Below are 21,403 nucleotides of genomic sequence, written 5' to 3' on the forward strand. Positions count from 1 at the left end.
TACAATGTTGTTGATCCATGCTCAGTTTTCTCCACTCACAGCCATTAAACTCCAATGGTTTTTCAATCACTTTTGGCCTCTTGGTAAAATCCCTGAGAGGTTTCCTTCCTCTCCAGAAACTGAGTTAGGAAGGACGCCTGTATCTTTGTAGTGACTGGGTGTATTGCTACACCATCCAAAGTGTAATTAATCATTTCACCATGCTCAAAGGGATATTCAATATCTGTTTGTTTTTTTACCCATCTACCAATAGGTGCCCTACATTGCGAAGCATTGGAAAACCTCCCTGGTTTTGTGGGTTGACTATAAGTGTACCTATGATGAAAATTACAGGCCTCTCATCTTTTTAAGTGGGAGAACTTGCACAATTGGTGGCTGACTAAATACTTTTTTTGCCCCACTGTATATAGGCTTGGCATAACAAAGGGATGGAATACTTTTTTTCATTTCTTATGATTTTATAAAATTCAAAAAACAGGATCCCACTTTGACATTATGGGGTAGTGTGTGTAGGCCAGTGACAAAATATCTATATTTAATCCATTTTAAATTCAGGCTGTAACAACAAAATATGGAAAAAGTAAAGTAGTATGAATACTTTCTGAAGGCACTGTATTTTCTCTGAGACTGGTCAGTGAGAAACTAAATAGTAAGTATTTTTCTTCGATTTTTTTCATTCTTATTCTGCGGCAGGTAGCCTAGTGGACTAGTTGGAGCATTAGACTAGTAACCGAAAGGTTGCAAGATCGAATCCCCGAACTAACAAGGTAAAAATCTGTTGTTCTGTCCCTGAACAAGGCCGTTAATCCACTGTTCCAAGGCCGTCATTGAAAATAAGAATTTGTTCTTAACTGACTTGCCTAGTTAATATATATATATATATATATATATATATATAATAATACATATATATATAATAATACAAGGAGAAAAAATTATAACGGTACAAGGAGGGGTCTGTCACACCCATGTGAAAATTCAGCCAAAGGGAGTCATCTCCCCTCACTTAATCATTGAATTACTCCATAGCATTCCACAACATCTTTGTGTCTTTCTTTCAAAATGGCATCTAAAAGCCTGTTGACAAATCATGATGCAATAAAAGGAAATACAGCACTCAGAGGCTAAATCTAAGGCCTCATACACAACCCTTTTTTTAAACGACACTGTAGGCTATTGTTATAATTTATAATGTTATCATCATTACCGTTATAAATGTGGACATCACAGTTACAGGAACAAAGCATTTATTAAAACAACATAAACACAAGTGTGTACAATCCAAATTAGTGTGACACATATGGAAACTGTCCAACTTCACCTATGTTGCTGACTAGTTACCTCCCAAATAACAACAGGCACCACACCTCTGCAACTAGTAACCACAAGACCTCATGGCAAAAACAAACAAAGAAATACTGATTAAATCAACAGTAAGTCAATAAGTTTAACTTAAGTGATAGTGCAAAATGTCAAACGAAAAAAAGAGTGCATTCAAGTGTGTGGTCTGCGGCCAATTATTTTTTGTTGTTTGTATCCCAGTCTTATTGTGCAACATAATGCAGGTACGTTAACTATAAGGCTGGGATATAAGTGACCCAGAAGAATTGGCCGCAGAACGCACACTAAAGCAAAAAAAAAATACAAAGTACGAATACATACAGAGAAATTATATTGATAACAGAATTTTGTAATAATAAAGTTGGTATGTAAAGAAAGGAGACCCCCCCCACAGAAACCATGTTTTCCACCTCTTCCCACCCCGCATAGCAACACAGGTTGGTTTGCAGTACCGTGAATGTGTACCTAATAAACTGGCAACTGAGTGTATATTTTGTATGTATGTGTTAGGCTTTACCTGAGATTATTCTTTACAGAGTCAAGTATATTTATCCAGACCTCAATTGTTGCTTGACTAGCACCATTCATTCTCACCGTCGATAATTCTAATGTTACAACTTCTAACTGTATTCACTGGCGATTTCAGAGTTGGCTATTTGCCATTTAAGAGCCAACATCTTTTTTTGCGGCAGTGTTGCCTGCCAGCAATAATTGTCTCTGATTGAGAGATTCAAGGAGCTGTCATCGTTAAGTAACACAGAAGATGCAACACATTTCAAATGTACATTCATGCACTTCGTCCCAGAAGCATTTAACTGCACGGCACTCCTACATCATATGAAGGAATGTGCCTACCTGATTTAGGGGACACAGTGAACAGTTGGATGTTGGGGCAAATTTCATCATAAAACTTTTCATGGTGTTAAATACAGTCTGAACAAATTTTAAATGTATAAATTGATGGTTCTGATTACGGGACACCAAGGTAATATTTTCCATATTCTGTTAAAGGGTTGTTCAGATTCCCTTAGATCTGTGGACCATAATTTTTGAATGACTAGCTCAGAATGAGGGTACGGATTCCACATTTGGACCAATGTAAAGCATCATTATGAAATAATGGAGTATGTGCGTGCCATTTTGATTCCCAGTTACAGGCACTTGAATGAACTCATGACTCAATTATATATGCACCAAAATGACAATCTGTTTGTCTTCAGTGCCTTGTGAAAGCCTAACACTAAGATCGTATTTTATAACTTAGCAAAACATTTTGGCAATAGAATAAGCTTTCAAATGATGCCCACCTGACCCAGATTGAACATTTTTGGATTGCATAAACAACAAGTTATTTTGTGATGGGCTGGGCTCCAAACAAACTACAAGTGTGCATGCTTCAGTTCCTCAATCGCAAACCTAGGAGAGCTTAATTGTTTGTTATTGTTGTACCTACCCCAACATTTCAATGAATATTCTTGATTTGTTACTGAATGTATCCAGATTACATTACTGGCAAATGCTGTGAAAAGTACAGTAAATGTAAAATGCACATCCAATTAAAAATGTAATGTTTGGATTCAGGTGAACTGTTGTGTCCTCACCTTTGGTCTGACAATGTCCCCATAATCTCCAAATTGTTCTCATGCATTTGCTTTTTATATTTCTTCTGTTAGAAACATTTCAATTCGGCCATAAGAAGGCTACGATGGCAATCATGTTTAGAACCTCGTGCTTTTTCTGCCCATGTGATGAAAATTAATCTCTGGCCATGACTTAAATAGCCTACTTGCCCTGCATCAAGGCATTGAAATAGCCATATTGTTTCAGTGACCCAACAGGCTACTACTACTACAGCTCTCTGAATACCATTTTAAGCCAGCTGAGACCATTGCTTAAAATGACTTTATGGGGATGTAGTCTACCTCTAAGCAGTAGATTCTAATCAGAGAGAAGGGGGGCTGAGAATGCCTAGCCTGATGACTTACCCTGGGTTTGCTTGTCACGTAGGTAATGGTTCTTCCCCCTTTATCCTGTTAACAAACAGATACATATAATGACCAAATCTGTGCGATTGACATTTAACAGCCACTGATTCTCACTTTCGCATTTTAAGCAATAAGACGAGTCAGGGCTGATGATCTGCTTCCGAGATCTAAACCTGCTAACATAAATAGTCAAGTTCTCCAGTTTGGAGGACTCCATGGTTCCATGACAACTCAACTGCATTGAATAACTAAAACAAGCCATCTTCAACTTGTCATGCATACTACCCCCATCCAGTGTAGCACATTACCAGTGCTATAGGTCAAATTGTAATGCACCAGTGACATGACTGAATTATTTGTATGCAATCAGTTTCTATAAATGTGTCAAACATTGCTTATGCTGCATCTTGTATGCATAATGAAAAATGTATGTCATGTGAGGTTATGACCACTGGTCTGTTCAACTAAACTCCATCTCATAAAATGACTCATTAATCCCAATGAACTTGTAGAGAACCAGTTATCTATCATGCATCAGCAATTCTCTAGACACATAACAGTTGCATTTGACAGCTACATTCTTATGTATGAAAACGCTAGATTTGAAAATAGGTTACATTGTATATGGATACAGCGAACTGTAGGCATGTGACTTGCCGGTGCACTGCAGAGAGATCCATCGAAGTCACACTTATGAAGACACCAGTCAGAATCATTTTTGTTTTGTCGTGATATCTAACAACAATTACTGTATACTGGCAACTTAAACAGTTGCCCTTGAAGAACACAAGCCTCAACCACTGTTTTTGAACTGCCACTGTTGCAGCTCACTCGTATGTGGCCTGAGAACAGACGTTCGAGGGAAGTAGACTGACCTCAACCCTCATTTAGTTAGTTTACGAACGTTACTAGCTAACTATTATATTGATTGATGCAAGGGTTTTAAAAATTGGAAATGTTCAACAGATCTCGTCTCAATTCAACATTTAGACATTTTTGTTCAAACGTTAGGCGAGTAGAAATAAATAGATGCTTTGGGTGTTTGTTTTTAGTGTATTGAGCATCAAATCCAATATATTAGCAGATGTGGCAGTTAACAGTAACTGTTCTATGAAACAGCAAGTGTTGTTGCTAGCTAGCCAACTCGTAGTGTGAGGCTAACAGTTATCTGTTTAGAACCAGGCTCGGTGGTACTAGTAACGTTAGCTTGTTGATTAGCACACCTACTGGCTATTTCAGTCTTCTGTTAGCTAAATGCAAACATTATCAAAAGAAGAATCATGCGTATTTGGGAACATTAGCTAGCAGTTATGTTTTTGTTGTTGTAAGAATGGTTCCATTTAGCAAACGGCTAGCTAGTTTTCTGGAAAGCAGTTTAATGACGCATGTTGTTTGTGACTCTTTGCTGAGCCAGCTGACTGATCCATAAACAAGCCGAATGTGCGCCGCTATCTAGCGTCGGATAAACACATTTATTTGATAGCTAGATAAATTAGCTGGCGAATAATTGTACTTTTACCCTACTTACCTGTGTGATGTCTTAACTGTAAAATGCGACTACCTACGTGTTTAGCCAACACAGTGCGCTATCACTGTGCTAAGTGTATTTTTGGTGGTTTATTAATTGTTTCGATTATTTTCTTGTCCAGCTCACTTTTAGACTTGTACTTCTATCTTGCAAAATGGCGGTCTTTCCTGCATTTACCATCAAACTCTCGGAAACAGGGGATTGGGGGTGTGACCGTCGAGGATGTTTTTTTAATTGAAGTGAAGGTTGGACCAAACAACGTTAGCTAAATATTTTTTTAAAGCTTTTTCTAAATGTGCGTTATATTTAACACATTTTCTTGAGTTTTCGGGGCGCCTTTGGACCCATTGTGCCATTTAGAATAACAAGTGTCCCCTCTGTCAAAACATGGTAAGTTCTATATCCTTTCTCATGGGAGGATGTTATGTAGTCATTCTGTTATTTTATAGCTCGATGGTCACATGCAAAGTTATTGCGTTGCCATTCAATATATATATATATATATATATATATATATATATATCAGTGCATTTTGATGTAAGCTGCCTCTTCATCAGGTGCAAGGGAAAAACTATATTTTGGGCAGCATGTGAAACGAATTCTGAGATGTCTGTTGTAAAACACCGTCTGAAACAAGCAATACACAAATGGTCATGTTTTTCAGCTGCTAGTTCTCAGGTTTTGACAGCTGGCTGATCCTGCCCCTGTATCTGCTTTTAGAGAAGTTGATGGTGTGTATGACATGTCTTCCCTCCAAGGCCCAGGAATCTCCGATTCAAACTGGACAGCTCTGCAATCGTTATGTCGAAATACGTGTGTTACTCACCAGATATGGAGTTTCGCTGAGCAACTGTCTTAATTTAGTCCCATTGAGGCCGATATTCAAATAAAGGTTTAAATATAAATGTACACGCAATCGAAAGAATGCCTATTCACTCACATCCCAATGATCCCGGATAGCACTAACCTTATTGCCATGCACAGGTCGGAAGTCTACAACAGCTCAATACATTGTAGGTGCCGAATAGTTGTTTTTTTTCCCCCTGATGCATGGAAGACATTTTTTAATCCTTTTTTGGAGGTACATACCGGCCGTCACGGGAGTAAATGAAGATAGTTGCTCATTGAAACCCCACATTTGGTGAATACCGAACGTATTTTTACATAACGCTTGCATATCTGTCTAGAGTTTGAATCGGAGCTTCGTGTTAGAGACGAGACACTCATCCTGACTTCTCTAAAGCACAGATACTGGGTATGTGTTTCAAGTTTTATTAGAGGATATGCATACATCGTCCAACGAAATGCTTACTTACAGGTTCCTTCTCAACAATACAAAATAGTAAAAAAAAATAAGAATAGGAACAAAGTAAATGGCAGTAGAATAGAATAAACATTTTAGCATAAGTATAATACAGGAAGGCACAATTTATAGTACAATATTTACACGCATATTGGGGACAACGGTATAATAAGAGTCTGGTAGCAGCAGTTGTGATATGTGCTAACGTGCGGGGAATCAGGGCAGGTGGTCAGTCCAGTTCACGTGTTCAGCAGTCTGATGGCTTGTAGATAGATATAAACTCTCGGAACGATCCTATGGCAAATATATTAACGTATCTGGTTATTTTTCTTCAACCTAACAATTTACTTTGTGTAATAAGTCCTCCGGGCCACAAGGCGAAGTAGCATGTTAGGTTGAATAGTAACTCTAGAACAACACGTTTTCGTCCCATTCATTTAGATCTTGTTGGTTTGTGGTGTGCCAGGCATGTATGTCGGATTTGGAATTTGCTTTAACATTAGAGGTGCTGACTACGCTGTGGTGTCATCATGTCTGGGGTGTTAGCAAGGGTACTGTTTTATCCCACATTAGCGTATAATGTTGTCATGGAAAAAGTATCCTCAAGACGGTGGTTCAATCGCGTGGACCAGACTGTCATTCTAGGAGCCCTGCCTTTCAAATCAATGACTAATGAGGTAACGTTAGCTAGCTAATTATTTTTGGTTTTGTGAACTCGTCCAGTCTTCTACTTGTAGCTGGCATGCACGAGCAACTGATTTTCTAATGGGAAAAAACATTGCCATCAACATTATTTTCTACTTCCAGCTGGTGCAGACAGAAAATGTCAGGGGGGTAATAACCATGAACGAGGAATTTGAAACAAAGTACTTCTGCAACTCAGTTGAGGTGAGCTGATGATTTACTTCCTATGAAATTCAATGGCCGTCCTCTTGGAGAGCGGTGTGGAATATTATTTCAGTCCTGCTCCATAATCTACCTACTTGGCTGCTCATCATCAGGACCTTGATAAACTGATTCAGGTGTGGTAGAGCAGTTAGAACAAAAGCCTGTCTAGGCGGGCTGGCCCTTCTCTATCCATTGGTACTAGAGGTCGACAGATTATGATTTTTCAACGTCGATACCGATTATTGGAGGACCAAAAAAAAAAACGTTTTATTTTTATTTATTTGCAATGATGACAATTACAACAATACTGAATATACACTTATTTTAACTTAACATCATACATCAATAAAATCAATTTCGCCTCAAATAAATAATGAAACATGTTCAATTTGGTTTAAATAATGCAAAAACAAAGTGTTGGAGAAGAAAGTAAAAGTGCAATGTGTGCCATATAAGAAAGCTAACGTTTAAGTTCCTTGCTCAGAACATGAGAACATATGAAAGCTGGTGGTTCCTTTTAACATGAGTCTTCAATATTCCCAGGTAAGAAGTTTTAGGTTGTAGTTATTATAGGAAAATCTCTCTCTATACCATTTGTATTTCATTAACCTTTGACTATTGGATGTTCTTATAGGCACTTTAGTATTACCAGTGTAACAGTATAGCTTCCGTCCCTCTCCTCGGCTCCTACCTGGGCTCGAACCAGGAACACATCGACAACAGCCACCCTCGAAGCAGCGTTTCCCATCGCTCCACAAAAGCCGCAGCCCTTGGAGAGCAAGGGGAACAACTACTCCAAGTCTCAGAGCGAGTGACGTTTGAAACACTATTAGCGCACACCCCGCTAACTAGCTAGCCATTTCACATCGGTTACACCAGCCTAATCTTGGGAGTTGATAGGCTTGAAGTCATAAACAGCTGCTGTTAAACGCACAAAAGTGCTGTTTGAATGAATGCTTATGAGCCTGCAGCTGCCTACCATCGCTCAGTCAGACTGCTCTATCAAATCATAGACTTAGTTATAACATGTTAACACAGAGAAATACGAGCCTTAGGTCATTAATGTGGCCGAATCCGGAAACTATCATCTCAAACAAGACGTTTATTCTTTCAGTGAAATACGGAACTGTTCCGTATTGTATCTAACGGGTGGCATCCATAAGTCTAAATATTCCTGTTACATTGCACAACCTTCAATGTTATGTCATAATTACGTAAAATTCTGGCAAATTAGGCGGCCCAAACTGTTGCATATACACTGACTCTGCGTGCAATGAACGCAAGAAAAGTGACAATTTCACCTGGTTAATATTGTCTGCTAACCTGGATTTCTTTTAGCTAAATATGCAGGTTTAAAATACTTCTGCGTATTGATTTTAAGAAAGGCATTGATGTTTATGGTTTGGTAGACATTAGAGCAACAATACGCACCACATCGATTATATGCAACGCAGGACACGCTAGATAAACTAGTAATATCATCAACCATGTGTAGTTAACTAGTGATTATGATTGATTGTTTTTATAAGAAGTTTAATGCTAGCTAGCAACTTAACTTGGCTTACTGCATTCGCGTAACAGGCAGTCTCCTCGTGGAGTGCAATGTAATCAGGTGGTTAGAGCGTTGGACTAGTTAACTGTAAGGTTGCAAGATTGAATCCCCCGAGCTGACATGGTAAAAATCTGTCGTTCTGCCCCTGAATGAGGCAGTTAACCCACCATTCAATGGCCGTCATTGAAAATAAGAATGTGTTCTTAACTGACTTGCCTAGTTAAAGAAAGAAAGAAATCGGTGTCCAAAAATACCGATTTCCAATTGTTATGAGAACCTGAAATCGGCCCTAATTAACCGGCCATTCCGATTAATCGGCCGACCTCTAATTGGTACAGTAGTTTAATTGCCACAAATAGATACAGAACCTCGAATTTAAAAAGTAGCTTCGTGGTGCTCTTGTACGCAAGGTCTGGGGAATGTCCTGTATGTCAAACATGGCTTGTTGTGAGTTTTATAATAGCAAATGTGAATTTGTATTAGAAACAGCTTTGTTTGTTCTGAAACAGGAGTGGAAAGCCGAGGGGGTGGAGCAGCTGCGACTCAGCACAGTGGACCTGACCGGTGTGCCCAGTCTAGAGAACCTGCACAGAGGAGTGGAGTTTGCACTCAGTCACCGGGAAAAGGGCTCCAGTGTGTATGTTCACTGTAAGGCTGGACGCTGTCGCAGTGCTACACTAGCTGCTGCATACATCATAAGGGTGAGTCGAGGGCTTTGGCCAGCAAACGACAGTCTTTGCTATCCATCGATTGCCACTGCTGGCTATCCTGATCATCACTAGTACTGAATTAGTTGTATTTACCTAACTTATACATCAGTTTGTTTGTCTGTTTACAGATACACTGCTGGAGTCCAGAGGAAGCATGTCAGATGTTGGCCTCTGTCCGACCACATGTAATAATTCGTTCATCACAGCTGGAGATGCTTCGGCGGTACCATCAGCAAGTCTGTGGCGGAGGTTCCATTTAAGAGTGAGGCTGCCAGCATACTTATTGCACTTATACAGAAACTGTAAATTTAGCGTTGTCAAGACGAACAATATGCTGCTTGAAGGGATTTTTGACCTTGAGCTCATTCTTTTACATAGTTTTGTTACTCAACTGGATCAAGTGTATATTGTATAATTCTCAAATGTTGTATAATTCAAGTGTCATCACAGCTCATCAGAACATGGGGTATAATAAATTGCCCTCCCAATCAAAGTACTGACAGGTGGGTGAAGGGGGTGTATTTAAAAGCATGTTTCTACAGATTTTTTTTCTTCCTTAATTAGGACATTTGATTACAATTTCTATGTTAAGAAAATTAGTGACATTTTCGTTGGTACTAATTTCACTGATCGTTTGATAGTATTCTATATGGGTTGTAAAAACATATGGGAAAATAATTATATTATTATAAAAGGTATTGAAACTTAATCCATTGAAACATAACCGGAGTGAACACGAGGCCTAATTGTCTGGAAAGCCCAGGTTGAAATGAGCGTTTGAATCAGGAAAGGTTACTCTCACGACCTCTACAAACCATGTTGAATAAAGTGATATGTTAACGTACTTTAGCGGTTGTCTGTGCAGTTGGTCCTTTTGGCAGTAGGAATGTGAAACAATATCCACAGGAAAGTATATAATGACGCAGAACAAAAATATAAAATGCTACTTTTAAAATATTGGTTCCATTTTTCATGAGCTGAAATGAAAGCCCAGAAATGTTCCATATGCACAAAGCTTATTTCTATAAAATTGTGTGCACAAATTAGTTTACATTCTTGTTTGTGAGCATTTCTCCTCTGCCAAGATAATCCTTCCACCTGACAGGTGTGGCATATCAAGAAGCTGACTAAACTGTGTGATCATTACACAGGTGCACCTTGTGCTGAGGACAAAAGGCCACTCTGAAATGTGCAGTTGTCACAACACAATGCCACAGATGTCTCAAGTTAAGGGAGCATACAATTGGCATGCTGACTGCAGGAATGTCCATTAGAGCTGTTACAAGACAGAGAAAGTACCATAAGCCGCCTCCAACATTTTAGAGAATTTGGCAGTACATCTAACTGGCCACAACTGCAGACCACACCAGCCCTGGATATCGGTCTCTTAACATTCCACAAGGAGTTGAATGAACCTGAACAGAGTGGCAACTAAGCTAAGCTTCCCGCCACCAACTGGACGGTTTAAAACCAAACAATTTTATTAATACATACTTAATAGTAAAACTAACGTAATCCAACCTAATAAATAACGCAACGTAACGTAATCAACACTGCTAGCTAGCCAGCTAGCCCCGAATAGCAGCACAGTAGAAACTACTACACTCAACGGAACGACTTGATTAGTGTAGTGTCAACAACACAGCCACTGCCAGCTAGCCTACATAGTCAACAACGCAGCCTCTGCCAGCTAGCCTACTTCAGCAGTACTGTATCATTTTAATCATTTTAGTCAATAAGATTCTTGCTACGTAAGCTTAACTTTCTGAACACTCGAGACGTGTAGTCCACTTGTCATTCCAATCTCCTTTGCATTAGCGTAGCCTCTTGTGTAGCCTGTCAACTATGTGTCTGTCTATCCCTGTTCTCTCCTCTCTGCACAGACCATACAAACGCTCCACACCGCGTGGCCGCGGCCACCCTAATCTGGTGGTCCCAGCGCGCACGACCCACGTGGAGTTCCAGGTCTCCGGTAGCCTCTGGAACTGCCGATCTGCGGCCAACAAGGCAGAGTTCATCTCAGCCTATGCCTCCCCTCCCTCCAGTCCCTCGACTTCTTGGCACTGACGGAAACATGGATCACCACAGACAACACTGCTACTCCTACTGCTCTCTCTTCGTCTGCCCACGTGTTCTCGCACACCCGAGAGCTTCTGGTCAGCGGGGTGGTGGCACCGGGATCCTCATCTCTCCCAAGTGGTCATTCTCTCTTTCTCCCCTTACCCATCTGTCTATCGCCTCCTTTGAATTCCATGCTGTCACAGTTACCAGCCCTTTCAAGCTTAACATCCTTATCATTTATCGCCCTCCAGGTTCCCTCGGAGAGTTCATCAATGAGCTTGATGCCTTGATAAGCTCCTTTCCTGAGGACTGCTCACCTCTCACAGTTCTGGGCGACTTTAACCTCCCCACGTCTACCTTTGACTCATTCCTCTCTGCCTCCTTCTTTCCACTCCTCTCCTCTTTTGACCTCACCCTCTCACCTTCCCCCCCTACTCACAAGGCAGGCAATATGCTCGACCTCATCTTTACTAGATGCTGTTCTTCCACTAACCTCATTGCAACTCCCCTCCAAGTCTCCGACCACTACCTTGTATCCTTTTCCCTCTCGCTCTCATCCAACACTTCCCACACTGCCCCTACTCGGATGGTATCGCGCCGTCCCAACCTTCGCTCTCTCTCCCCCGCTACTCTCTCCTCTTCCATCCTATCATCTCTTCCCTCTGCTCAAACCTTCTCCAACCTATCTCCTGATTCTGCCTCCTCATCCCTCCTCTTCTCCCTTTCTGCATCCTTTGACTCTCTATGTCCCCTATCCTCCAGGCGGGCTCGGTCCTCCCCTCCCGCTCCATGGCTCGACGACTCATTGCGAGCTCACAGAACAGGGCTCCGGGCAGCCGAGCGGAAATGGAGGAAAACTCGCCTCCCTGCGGACCTGGCATCCTTTCACTCCCTCCTCTCTACATTTTCCTCTTCTGTCTCTGCTGCTAAAGCCACTTTCTACCACTCTAAAGTCCAAGCATCTGCCTCTAACCCTAGGAAGCTCTTTGCCACCTTCTCCTCCCTCCTGAATCCTCCTCCCCCTCCTCCTCCCTCTCTGCAGATGACTTCGTCAACCATTTTGAAAAGAAGGTCGACGACATCCGATCCTCGTTTGCTAAGTCAAACGACACCGCTGGTTCTGCTCACACTGCCCTACCCTGTGCTCTGACCTCTTTCTCCCCTCTCTCTCCAGATGAAATCTCGCGTCTTGTGACGGCCGGCCGCCCAACAACCTGCCCGCTTGACCCTATCCCCTCCTCTCTTCTCCAGACCATTTCCGGAGACCTTCTCCCTTACCTCGCCTCGCTCATCAACTCATCCCTGACCGCTGGCTACGTCCCTTCCGTCTTCAAGAGAGCGAGAGTTGCACCCCTTCTGAAAAACCTACACTCGATCCCTCCGATGTCAACAACTACAGACCAGTATCCCTTCTTTCTTTTCTCTCCAAAACTCTTGAACGTGCCGTCCTTGGCCAGCTCTCCCGCTATCTCTCTCAGAATGACCTTCTTGATCCATATCAGTCAGGTTTCAAGACTAGTCATTCAACTGAGACTGCTCTTCTCTGTATCACGGAGGCGCTCCGCACTGCTAAAGCTAACTCTCTCTCCTCTGCTCTCATCCTTCTAGACCTATCGGCTGCCTTCGATACTGTGAACCATCAGATCCTCCTCTCCACCCTCTCCGAGTTGGGCATCTCCGGCGCGGCCCACGCTTGGATTGCGTCCTACCTGACAGGTCGCTCCTACCAGGTGACTCCCTCACGGACAGCGGAGTCAATCACCACCTTCCGGAGACACCTGAAACCCCACCTCTTTAAGGAATACCTAGGTTAGGATAAAGTAATCCCTCTCACCCCCCCCCTTAAAAGATTTAGATGCACTACTGTTCCACTGGATGTCATAAGGTGAATGCACCAATTTGTAAGTCGCTCTGGATAAGAGCGTCTGCTAAATGACTTAAATGTAAAATGTAAATGTAAATAGTTACATTGCCAAAACAAACAAAACTCCCACTTCCTTTTAGTTCTCCATATCTCCCTTCTCGGCCTCTAGGACCTGAGAGGGTGGTACGGCTTGTGCCAATATTGCATGTAACTCTTTTGCTGACAAATCTTTCAGCCCCGGGATCTGCTTCGCCGCAATCACTATGATTTTTATCTTTCCGGGCCTTCTCTCCACCTTGGCAGTGCCATTAATTACCATAGCTATAAATGCCACACAGTCCACCTTCTTAACCTTTAAAATGTCAGGATCTGCTGGTGAAAGGCAACCCATGCATTCTGAAGTGTAGGCCTATCCACTACTCTTCTGGTGCACCATTCAAACCCTCAACCCTTTGTCACAACTGCTGCATATGAAATGCTCTGTACAACCCTGACTTTGGCCACCTCATTCCCTTTCATCCTTGAGTGGTATTCAGGAAGACATGACTTCATGGTTCCCACCGCAATTGCAACGTCACATATTCATCACTTTTATAACACATATGATCCTTTCCACAACTTGCACATCTCGGCTTCTCCCTTCTGCAAACACTTGCTAATCACTGAAGCTGGATAGTCCTATCTCCCTCACTAGCTTTAAGCACCAGCTGTCAGAGCAGCTCACAGATCACTGCACCTGTAAATAACCCATCCTACTACCTCATCCCCATACTGTTTTTTTTATCTTGCTCCTTTGCACCCCATTATCTCTACTTGCACATTCATCTTCTATCACTCCAGTGTTTAATTGGTATATTGTAATTACTTCGCCACCATGGCCTATTTATTGCCTTTACCTCCCTTATCTTACCTCATTTGCACACACTGTATAGACTTTTTCTACTGTATTATTGATTGTGTTTATTCCATGTGTAACTCTGTGTTGTTGTATGTGTCGAACTGCTTTGCTTTATCTTGGCCAGGTTGCAGTTGTAAATGAGAACTTGTTCTCAACTAGCCTACCTGGTTAAATAAAGAAACATGACCAAAACCTTTACAATGATCACACTGCATTGGTCTTGGGATAAATGCTCTGACTGCGTAGTTAATATACCATAACGGCACTTGAGTAGGAAGAGACTGCATTTGAAAAAACAAAAGAACAGACTTCACTTTTCACCACACGATTCACTCGACGTGCTTCAAATCACTCCAGGAATATGTTTAATCTCTTCAAAATCTACTTCCCACGAAACGCAAGATAAAACCTCATTGAGAGGTGCCCTGCTCAGAAGACACACACGACATTTCAAATGTATTAAATCAGTTTGGATAACTCATGGTTTATTCAAAATCGGTACTCTGCTCAGCAGCTCCTCATTAACAACCCGTACTCCTACTAGATACGAAGGGTCATTATCATCACTACACTACTTTGGTCCGTTTTTCATTATTTTGGGCAATACTCGAATTCTCCTTGATTCTACCGCCATTTTATTCAGAATTTACTTCATCATCCGCTTCCGCTATCTTTCATTCGCCGTTTTGGTCCTATTTTCGAGTGGAAACGTCAAGCGGATGCCTTACATTTACATCCGGTGAAATATCTGTCTCGTTCTATTTGTGCGTTTAAACTACCCAGCGTCATAAAAAAAAAAACAGAAGAAGAAAATTGACAACGTCATTGAAAAAACATGGCGGCGTCGTTAGTGCGTTTTGTTCGCGGAGGTTTTAGCAGGACTTTGAGTCGTAAGTATATTTCGAGCATTAACTGTGCACTAACATGCTGTCTTTATTTATAGTTAATGTGCGTGATAACGCATTTATATTGTTGTTAAGATCGCGCTATCTGTAGTCAGACAGTTCTCACTTGACCTTCCGTCAAATTGGCTAGCAAGTCAGTGGTTATGTTCCAGGTCGGGATTTTAGTTGTCACACTGCGCATCTAGAGGCTTGCTAAACGCAAGTCAGATGTTGTTCATCTGTGCTGTACGACTTAAACAGACGACCTGGAACGCACATTGCCATGTCAATTTATAACTTGACTCTTAACAGGCATGTATGCTTATAATACACTATATATACAAAGGTATGTGGACACACCTTCAAATGTGTTGATTTGGTTATTTCGGCCACAGCTGTTGCTGACAGGTGTATAAAATCAAACACACACGATGCAATCATCATAGGAAAACATTCACAGTAGGATGGCCTTATTTAAGAGCTCAGTGACTTTCAACGTGGCACTGTTGTCAGTTCATCAAATGTCTGCCCTACTAGAGCTGCCCCGGTCAAATGGAAGTGCTGTTATTGTGAAGTGGAAACTTCTAGGAGCAACAACGGCTCAGCCGTGAAGTGGCAGGCAAAACAAGTGCTCTAGTGTGTAAAAATTGTCTGTCCAACTGCCTCTAGAGGCAATGTCAGCACAAGAACTGTTCGTCTGGAGCTCAATGAAATTGGTTTCCATGGCTGAGCAGCCACACACAAGCCTAAGATCACCTTGCGCAATGCCAAATGTTGACTGGAGTGGTATAAAGCTCACCGCCATTGGACTCTGGAATAGTGGAAACGCGTTCTCTGGCGTGATGAATCACGCTTTACCATCTGGCAATCCAACAGACGAATCTGGGTTTGGTGGATGCCAGGCGAACACTACCTACCCGAATGCATAGTGCCAACTGTAAAGTTTGGTGGAGGAGGAATAATTGTCTGGGGATGTTTTTCATGGTTCATGCTATGCCCCTTAGTTCCAGTGAAGGGGAAATGTTAACGCTACAGCATACAATGACATTCTAGAGGATTCGGTACTCCCAACTTTGTGACAACAGCATTGGGAAGGTCCTTTCCTGTTTCAGCATGACAATGCCCCTGTGAACAAAGTGAGGTCCATAAATAAATGGTTTGTCGAGATCGGTGTGGAAGTACTTGACTGGCAGTCTGCACAGTGCCCTGACCTCAACCCTATCGAACACCTTTGGGCTGAATTGGAACGCTGACTGCGAGCCATGCCTAATCGCCCAACATCAATGCCCGACCTCACTAATGCTCTTGTGGCAGAATGAAAGCAAGTCCCCACAGAAATGTTCCAACATCTTGTGGAAAGCCTTCCAGAAGAGTGGAAGCTGTTATAGCAGAAAATGGGGGACCAATTTCACATTAATGCCTATTATTTTGGAATGGGATGTTCGACAAGCAGGTGTCCAGAATCTTTTGGTCATGCAGTGTATCTATTAGCTAGCTATATCCTTGTTATGACAGTGTTATGTAGCCATAACTGAGTCAAGTAATGTAAAAGTGTTAGTCGCTTAGCCGCTAGTTAACGAGCAGTCAACTAGCTCACATTGAGTACGTAATGTTATTTTATGTAATATGTTACAGTTGCCAATCGAAGCCCATGTCTCATGCAAGCGAGATCCGAGACTACTGAAACAAAACGTGAGTATACCAGTGTCTAGTAGAATTCACCCAGCCCGTGGCATTTGTCTTTATGGTGCACATTGTAGATAATCATCCTCAGTATGTTGACCCCGCAAAGTCCTAGTCCATACCCAATGTAGTACAATTGTCTAACCATTTAGTTTTAAATGCAGTCAGTGATCTTTGCAACACTGAATACAATAGATGATTGAGTGCAACAATAATTGTATTGCCTCATCCTTAAAAAAATTTTTTTAAATATTCATGTGCCTTATCTCTGTGTAGCCACTGTTAGACCCAAGGATGCGGTCACCCATAACCAACTTGCAGCTTTTGGAGAATATGTGGCTGAAATGCTTCCTAAATATGTGCAGCAAGTCCAGGTAAGATAATGTAATTGCACCAACTGCTATAATGAATAGTCAGCTTTAACACAAAGACAGCCACACAATCATACAATGTTGAGCAACCCTTAAGGGAAACTGTACTGTAAATCCAAAATGCTTATCTCAAACATGGGGAACATACACATAAGGTTAGAAAGGAGCCCACACAAGAGTCTTGTATCAAATCCTAGTGTACAATTGACCACTAAAGTCATTTTAATCTGTATTTACCTTCTTAAAAAGCTTGCCGTTTGGTATAGCTAATTGAATGTCATTTTAAAGCCATATGAGCTTCACAAGGATGCATGTTATATCTTCAGGTGACGTGTTACAATGAGTTGGAGGTGATGATCCATCCTGACGGGGTCATCCCTGTGTTGACCTTTCTGAGAGACCACAGCAACGCTCAGTTCCGAAACATGATTGACCTTACTGCAGTTGACATTCCCACCCGTCAGAATCGCTTTGAGGTACTATTCCGTCCAGACCCCCAGGCTGTTGTTCCAATAGTATACCTCTCTCTTCATGACAGTGCTTTGTTATTTTTGTGGTTCTGAATGTGTGTTCAGACACAAACATAGAATTGAACCAGATTACTTTGATAAACCCTGATCTAATCAGAGGTGAAGTTTTTATGTCTAAGTCTGTTTTCTTTGGCGAATAGATTGTGTACAACCTGCTCTCCCTGCGCTACAACTCCCGGATCCGTTTGAAGACCTACACCGACGAGCTCACCCCAGTAGACTCCTCTGTGTCTGTCCACAACGCAGCCAACTGGTACGAGAGGGAGGTAAGTCTGACCGTTACATCGTAAGAATGCTTTACTTGAAGGATTCTAAGATTTCAATGTAACATTTTTGTGTTGGCAACTCAGAATTTATATTTTGCCTGCCAAAATGCAAATTCTAATGAAAGGATAGGTTTGCCAAGCTAGAAGTCATTTACCAAAGTTACTGGTAATTAACAGGTAATCTATGGCAATCTATTGTGACTTTGGTCATTTATACATTTAAAAAAATATATATTAATACAGGATACATCTGTCTATGTTCTCCAAGATTTCCTAGTGGAGACACCATATGGTTCAAGAGAAAATATCCTAATTATTTTTTTTTAAAGCATCTGATCAACAAAGGCATTATTTTCAATTAACTGCAACTTTTCCAATTATTGACTTTTTTCAAATATGAATAACAAAGACATATTGACATAGTAAAATGTGTGTGTGTGTGTGGAGGGGGGATATAAAGGATAATTCATGCCACTTGTTCACAAACTATAGTTTTGGAAAGTCGGTTAGGACATCTACTTTGTGCATGACACAAGTCATTTTTCCAACAATTGTTTACAGACAGATTATTTAACATATTATTCACTGTATCACAATTCCAGTGGGTCAGAAGTTTACATACACTAAGTTGACTGTGCCTGAAAAATACAGAAAATGATGTCGTGGCTTTAGAGGCTAATTGACATCATTGGAGTCATTTGGAGGTGTACTTGTGGATGTATTTCAAGGCCTACCTTCAAATTCAGTGCCTCTTTGGTTGGCATCATGGGAAAATCAAAAGAAATCAGCCAACACCTCAGAATAGAAATTGTAGACCTCCACAAGTCCGGTTCATCCTTGAGAGCAATTTCCAAATGCCTGAAGGTACCTCGTTCATCTGTACAAACAATAGTACGCAAGTATAAACACCATGGGACCACGCAGCCGTCACACCGCTCAGGAAGGAGACGCGTTCTGTCTCCTAGAGATGAATGTACTTTGGTGCGAAATGTGCAAATCAATCCTAGAACAGCAAAGGACCTTTGAAGATGCTGGAGGAAACAGGTACAAAAGTATCTGTATCCACAGTAAAACGAGTCCTATATCGACATAACCTCAAAGGCCGCTCAGAAAGGAAGAAGCCACTGCTCCAAAACCGCCATAAGAAAGCCAGACTATGGTTTGCAACTACACATGGGGACAAACATCATACTTTTTGGAGAAATGTCCTCTGGTCTGATGAAACAAAAATCAATAACTGTTTGGCCATAATGATCACCGTTATGTTAGGAGTTAAAGTGGGAGGCTTGCAAGTCAAAGAACACCATCCCAAGCGTGAAGCACGGGGGTGGCAGCATCATTTGTGGGGGTGCTTTGCAGCAGGAGGGACTGGTGCACTTCACAAAATAGAAGATATAATGAGGAAGGAAAATGATGTGGATATATTGAAGCAACATCTCAAGACATCAGTCAGGAAGTTAAAGCTCGGTCGCAAATGGGTCTTCCAATTGGACAATGACCCCAAGCATACTTCCAAAGTTGTGGCAAAATGGCTTTAGAATAACAAAGTCAAGGTATTGGAGTGGCCATCATAAAGCCCTGATCTCAATCCTTATAGAACATTTGTGGGCAGAACTGACAAATTGTGTGCAAGTAAGGAGGCCTACAAACCTGACTGTTACACCAGCTGTCAGGAGGAAAGGGCCAACATTCACCCAACTTATTGTGGGAAGATTGCGGAAGGCTACCCAAAATGTTTGACCCAAGTTAAACAATTTAAAGGCAATGCTACCAAAATACTAATTGAGTGTATGTAAACTTCTTTGGAGTGGGTCAGAAGTGGTGATCCTAACTGACCGAAGACTGGGAATATTTACTAGGATTAAATGTCTAATTGTGCAACTGAGTTTAAATGTATTTAAAATTCCGACTTCAACTATATATTAAACAACAATGATATTCACTAAATTGATGGTTTATATTTAGGATAATGTTTTACAGCTTTGTCATTCAATTTTTTTATTTAACTGTGTTTTGATTATTTTATATGTTTTACATGTTTTAAGGCCACACAGGGCCAGAGAACTACAGACGCCTGGATAATCTGAAGTACCCTAAAAGGCCATTAGAAGTCACAAAAATAAAAACTTGAATGTTACCAAAATTCTGGTAGTTTACTGGTAAACTTAGGTTTTTGGTAACACTCCCTTTTTGTGCTTGTGTTATTAGGTGTGGGACATGTATGGAGTTTTCTTCGCCAACCACCCTGACCTGAGACGTATTCTGACAGATTATGGCTTTGAGGGGCATCCGTTTAGGAAGGACTTCCCACTGTCAGGATTTGTGGAGGTAAGGTCAGATAAGAATGCTGAGAAATGTCCCATGTCGTGCACATGCATTAAAGGCCAAATTATAACCTAATCCTATCCTAAGATCTGTACATGCGACTTCACAATACTAAAGTATTGTATCTACCACAAGAGGTTGGTGGCACCTTAATTTGGGAGGACGAGCTTGTGCTAATGGCTGAATGAGTGGAATGGTATCAAACGTATGGATTCCGTAGGTTTGATGCCATTTCCATTCGCTCCGTTCCAGCTATTATTATGAGACGTCCTCCCCTCATCAGCCTCCGCTGGTATCTACCATGTTCTTCATTCTGTCCATCTGGTACATCTCAGGTGCGTTATGATGATGAGGTGAAGCGCGTGGTGGCAGAGCCTGTGGAGCTCTCACAGGAGTTTCGTAAGTTTGACCTGAACAGTCCGTGGGAGGTGTTCCCAGCCCACCGTGAGGCCAAGGCACCTGAGCTGCCAGCTGGGGATAAGCCAGCTGACAAGTAACCATCTACCCCAGAGATAAAAATCCCCGTATTTAATATTTCCGTACTGTTGATGGACTCATGTCCCACTTGAGTCCACTTAAGTATTTATGTAAATAAAAACAAAAGCTAAACCGTTTGTTTGTCTTGATATTTTTTTCATTAGTTGGATGTGCTGAATAGTGATTACATTTTGACGGTGTATGTTTAAACTATAGCACTAGTACAAGCAAATTTTATTGTTCACATACACGTGATGAGCAGATGTTATTGCGGGTGTAGCGAAATGCTTGTGCTTCTAGCTCCGACAGTGCAATAATATCTAACAAATTACACACATACACACCTAAGTAGGAATAAATTAAGACTATATATATATGGACGAGCGACGTCAGAGCAGAAGTGACTAAGATACAGTAGAATCATGGATGGAAACCCAGACCTTACCTGCCTTACCATAAACCCAGACCTTACCTGCCTTACCATAGCAAACCAAAAGAGGGCACTGTGTGCATGTTAAAAAGCAGATCCGTAGAAGTGTGATACCATGGTGCAGGTTATATTGTGACATTTTTAGACTTCTATTCAAGACCACGTATGTTTTACGTGTTTAAATATTATTATTGGATCCAATTGATTTGAATATGATTGATGTCGATCTATGTCTCGAGTCGATTAGCATCATGCTGAAATGAGCTCTCCCTATGGGCATGGTGAAGTTCACTAACATAGATGTGCC

General features: G+C 41.4%; 3 protein-coding genes across 33 annotated transcripts in view; 2 read left to right on the top strand and 1 right to left on the bottom strand.

Annotated features, from left to right (window-relative positions):
- LOC115112064 (CUGBP Elav-like family member 1) overlaps nt 1-5,006 on the bottom strand; it is a 55,174-nt gene extending 50,168 nt beyond the window's left edge. For 16 of the 30 annotated variants that reach the window (XM_065011829.1, XM_029638789.2, XM_065011836.1 and 13 more), the window contains exons 1-2: nt 4,855-4,991; nt 3,327-3,371 (exon numbers count right to left, since the gene is read on the bottom strand). The gene's annotated coding sequence lies outside the window, so the exon portion shown is untranslated. Of the gene's footprint in view, nt 1-3,326; nt 3,372-3,983 lie in introns of all 30 variants that reach the window. The other 14 variants (XM_029638799.2, XM_029638805.2, XM_029638803.2 and 11 more) reach the window with 6 other exon arrangements.
- A 43-nt stretch (nt 5,007-5,049) lies between these two features.
- ptpmt1 (protein tyrosine phosphatase mitochondrial 1) lies at nt 5,050-10,151 on the top strand. 2 transcript variants are annotated; one of them, XM_029638812.2, is made up of 4 exons: nt 5,050-5,244; nt 6,965-7,045; nt 9,107-9,298; nt 9,436-10,151. In XM_029638812.2, the coding sequence occupies exons 1-4, from the start codon at nt 5,242-5,244 to the stop codon at nt 9,565-9,567; spliced, it is 408 nt and encodes a 135-aa protein (XP_029494672.2). In that variant the 5' UTR covers nt 5,050-5,241; the 3' UTR covers nt 9,568-10,151. The 2 variants fall into 2 exon arrangements, with proteins under 2 accessions (XP_029494672.2, XP_029494671.2); XM_029638811.2 differs by lacking the exon at nt 5,050-5,244 and adding an exon at nt 6,550-6,834.
- Nucleotides 10,152-14,912: 4,761 nt separating this feature from the next.
- Nucleotides 14,913-20,803, top strand: LOC115112067 (NADH dehydrogenase [ubiquinone] iron-sulfur protein 3, mitochondrial-like). Its single transcript, XM_029638813.2, has 7 exons — nt 14,913-15,020; nt 16,650-16,706; nt 16,974-17,071; nt 17,395-17,544; nt 17,739-17,864; nt 20,073-20,192; nt 20,525-20,803. Exons 1-7 carry the CDS (start codon nt 14,966-14,968, stop codon nt 20,684-20,686), a joined length of 768 nt encoding a protein of 255 aa, XP_029494673.1. The 5' UTR covers nt 14,913-14,965; the 3' UTR covers nt 20,687-20,803.
- The last annotated feature ends 600 nt before the right edge of the window (nt 20,804-21,403 follow it).

Source organism: Oncorhynchus nerka, linkage group LG27 (genome assembly GCF_034236695.1).
Source record: "Oncorhynchus nerka isolate Pitt River linkage group LG27, Oner_Uvic_2.0, whole genome shotgun sequence".
Classification (NCBI taxonomy): domain Eukaryota; kingdom Metazoa; phylum Chordata; class Actinopteri; order Salmoniformes; family Salmonidae; genus Oncorhynchus; species Oncorhynchus nerka.

Coding starts and splice junctions, on each gene's coding strand:
- ptpmt1 (XM_029638811.2), top strand. CDS start 6,688: ATGTCTGGGGTGTTAGCAAGGGTACTGTTTTATCCCACATTAGCGTAT. Junction 6,835..6,964: donor TCAAATCAATGACTAATGAG/GTAACGTTAGCT, acceptor TTCTACTTCCAG/CTGGTGCAGACAGAAAATGT. Junction 7,046..9,106: donor ACTTCTGCAACTCAGTTGAG/GTGAGCTGATGA, acceptor GTTCTGAAACAG/GAGTGGAAAGCCGAGGGGGT.
- LOC115112067 (XM_029638813.2), top strand. CDS start 14,966: ATGGCGGCGTCGTTAGTGCGTTTTGTTCGCGGAGGTTTTAGCAGGACT. Junction 15,021..16,649: donor TTTTAGCAGGACTTTGAGTC/GTAAGTATATTT, acceptor AATATGTTACAG/TTGCCAATCGAAGCCCATGT. Junction 17,545..17,738: donor CCCGTCAGAATCGCTTTGAG/GTACTATTCCGT, acceptor TTTGGCGAATAG/ATTGTGTACAACCTGCTCTC.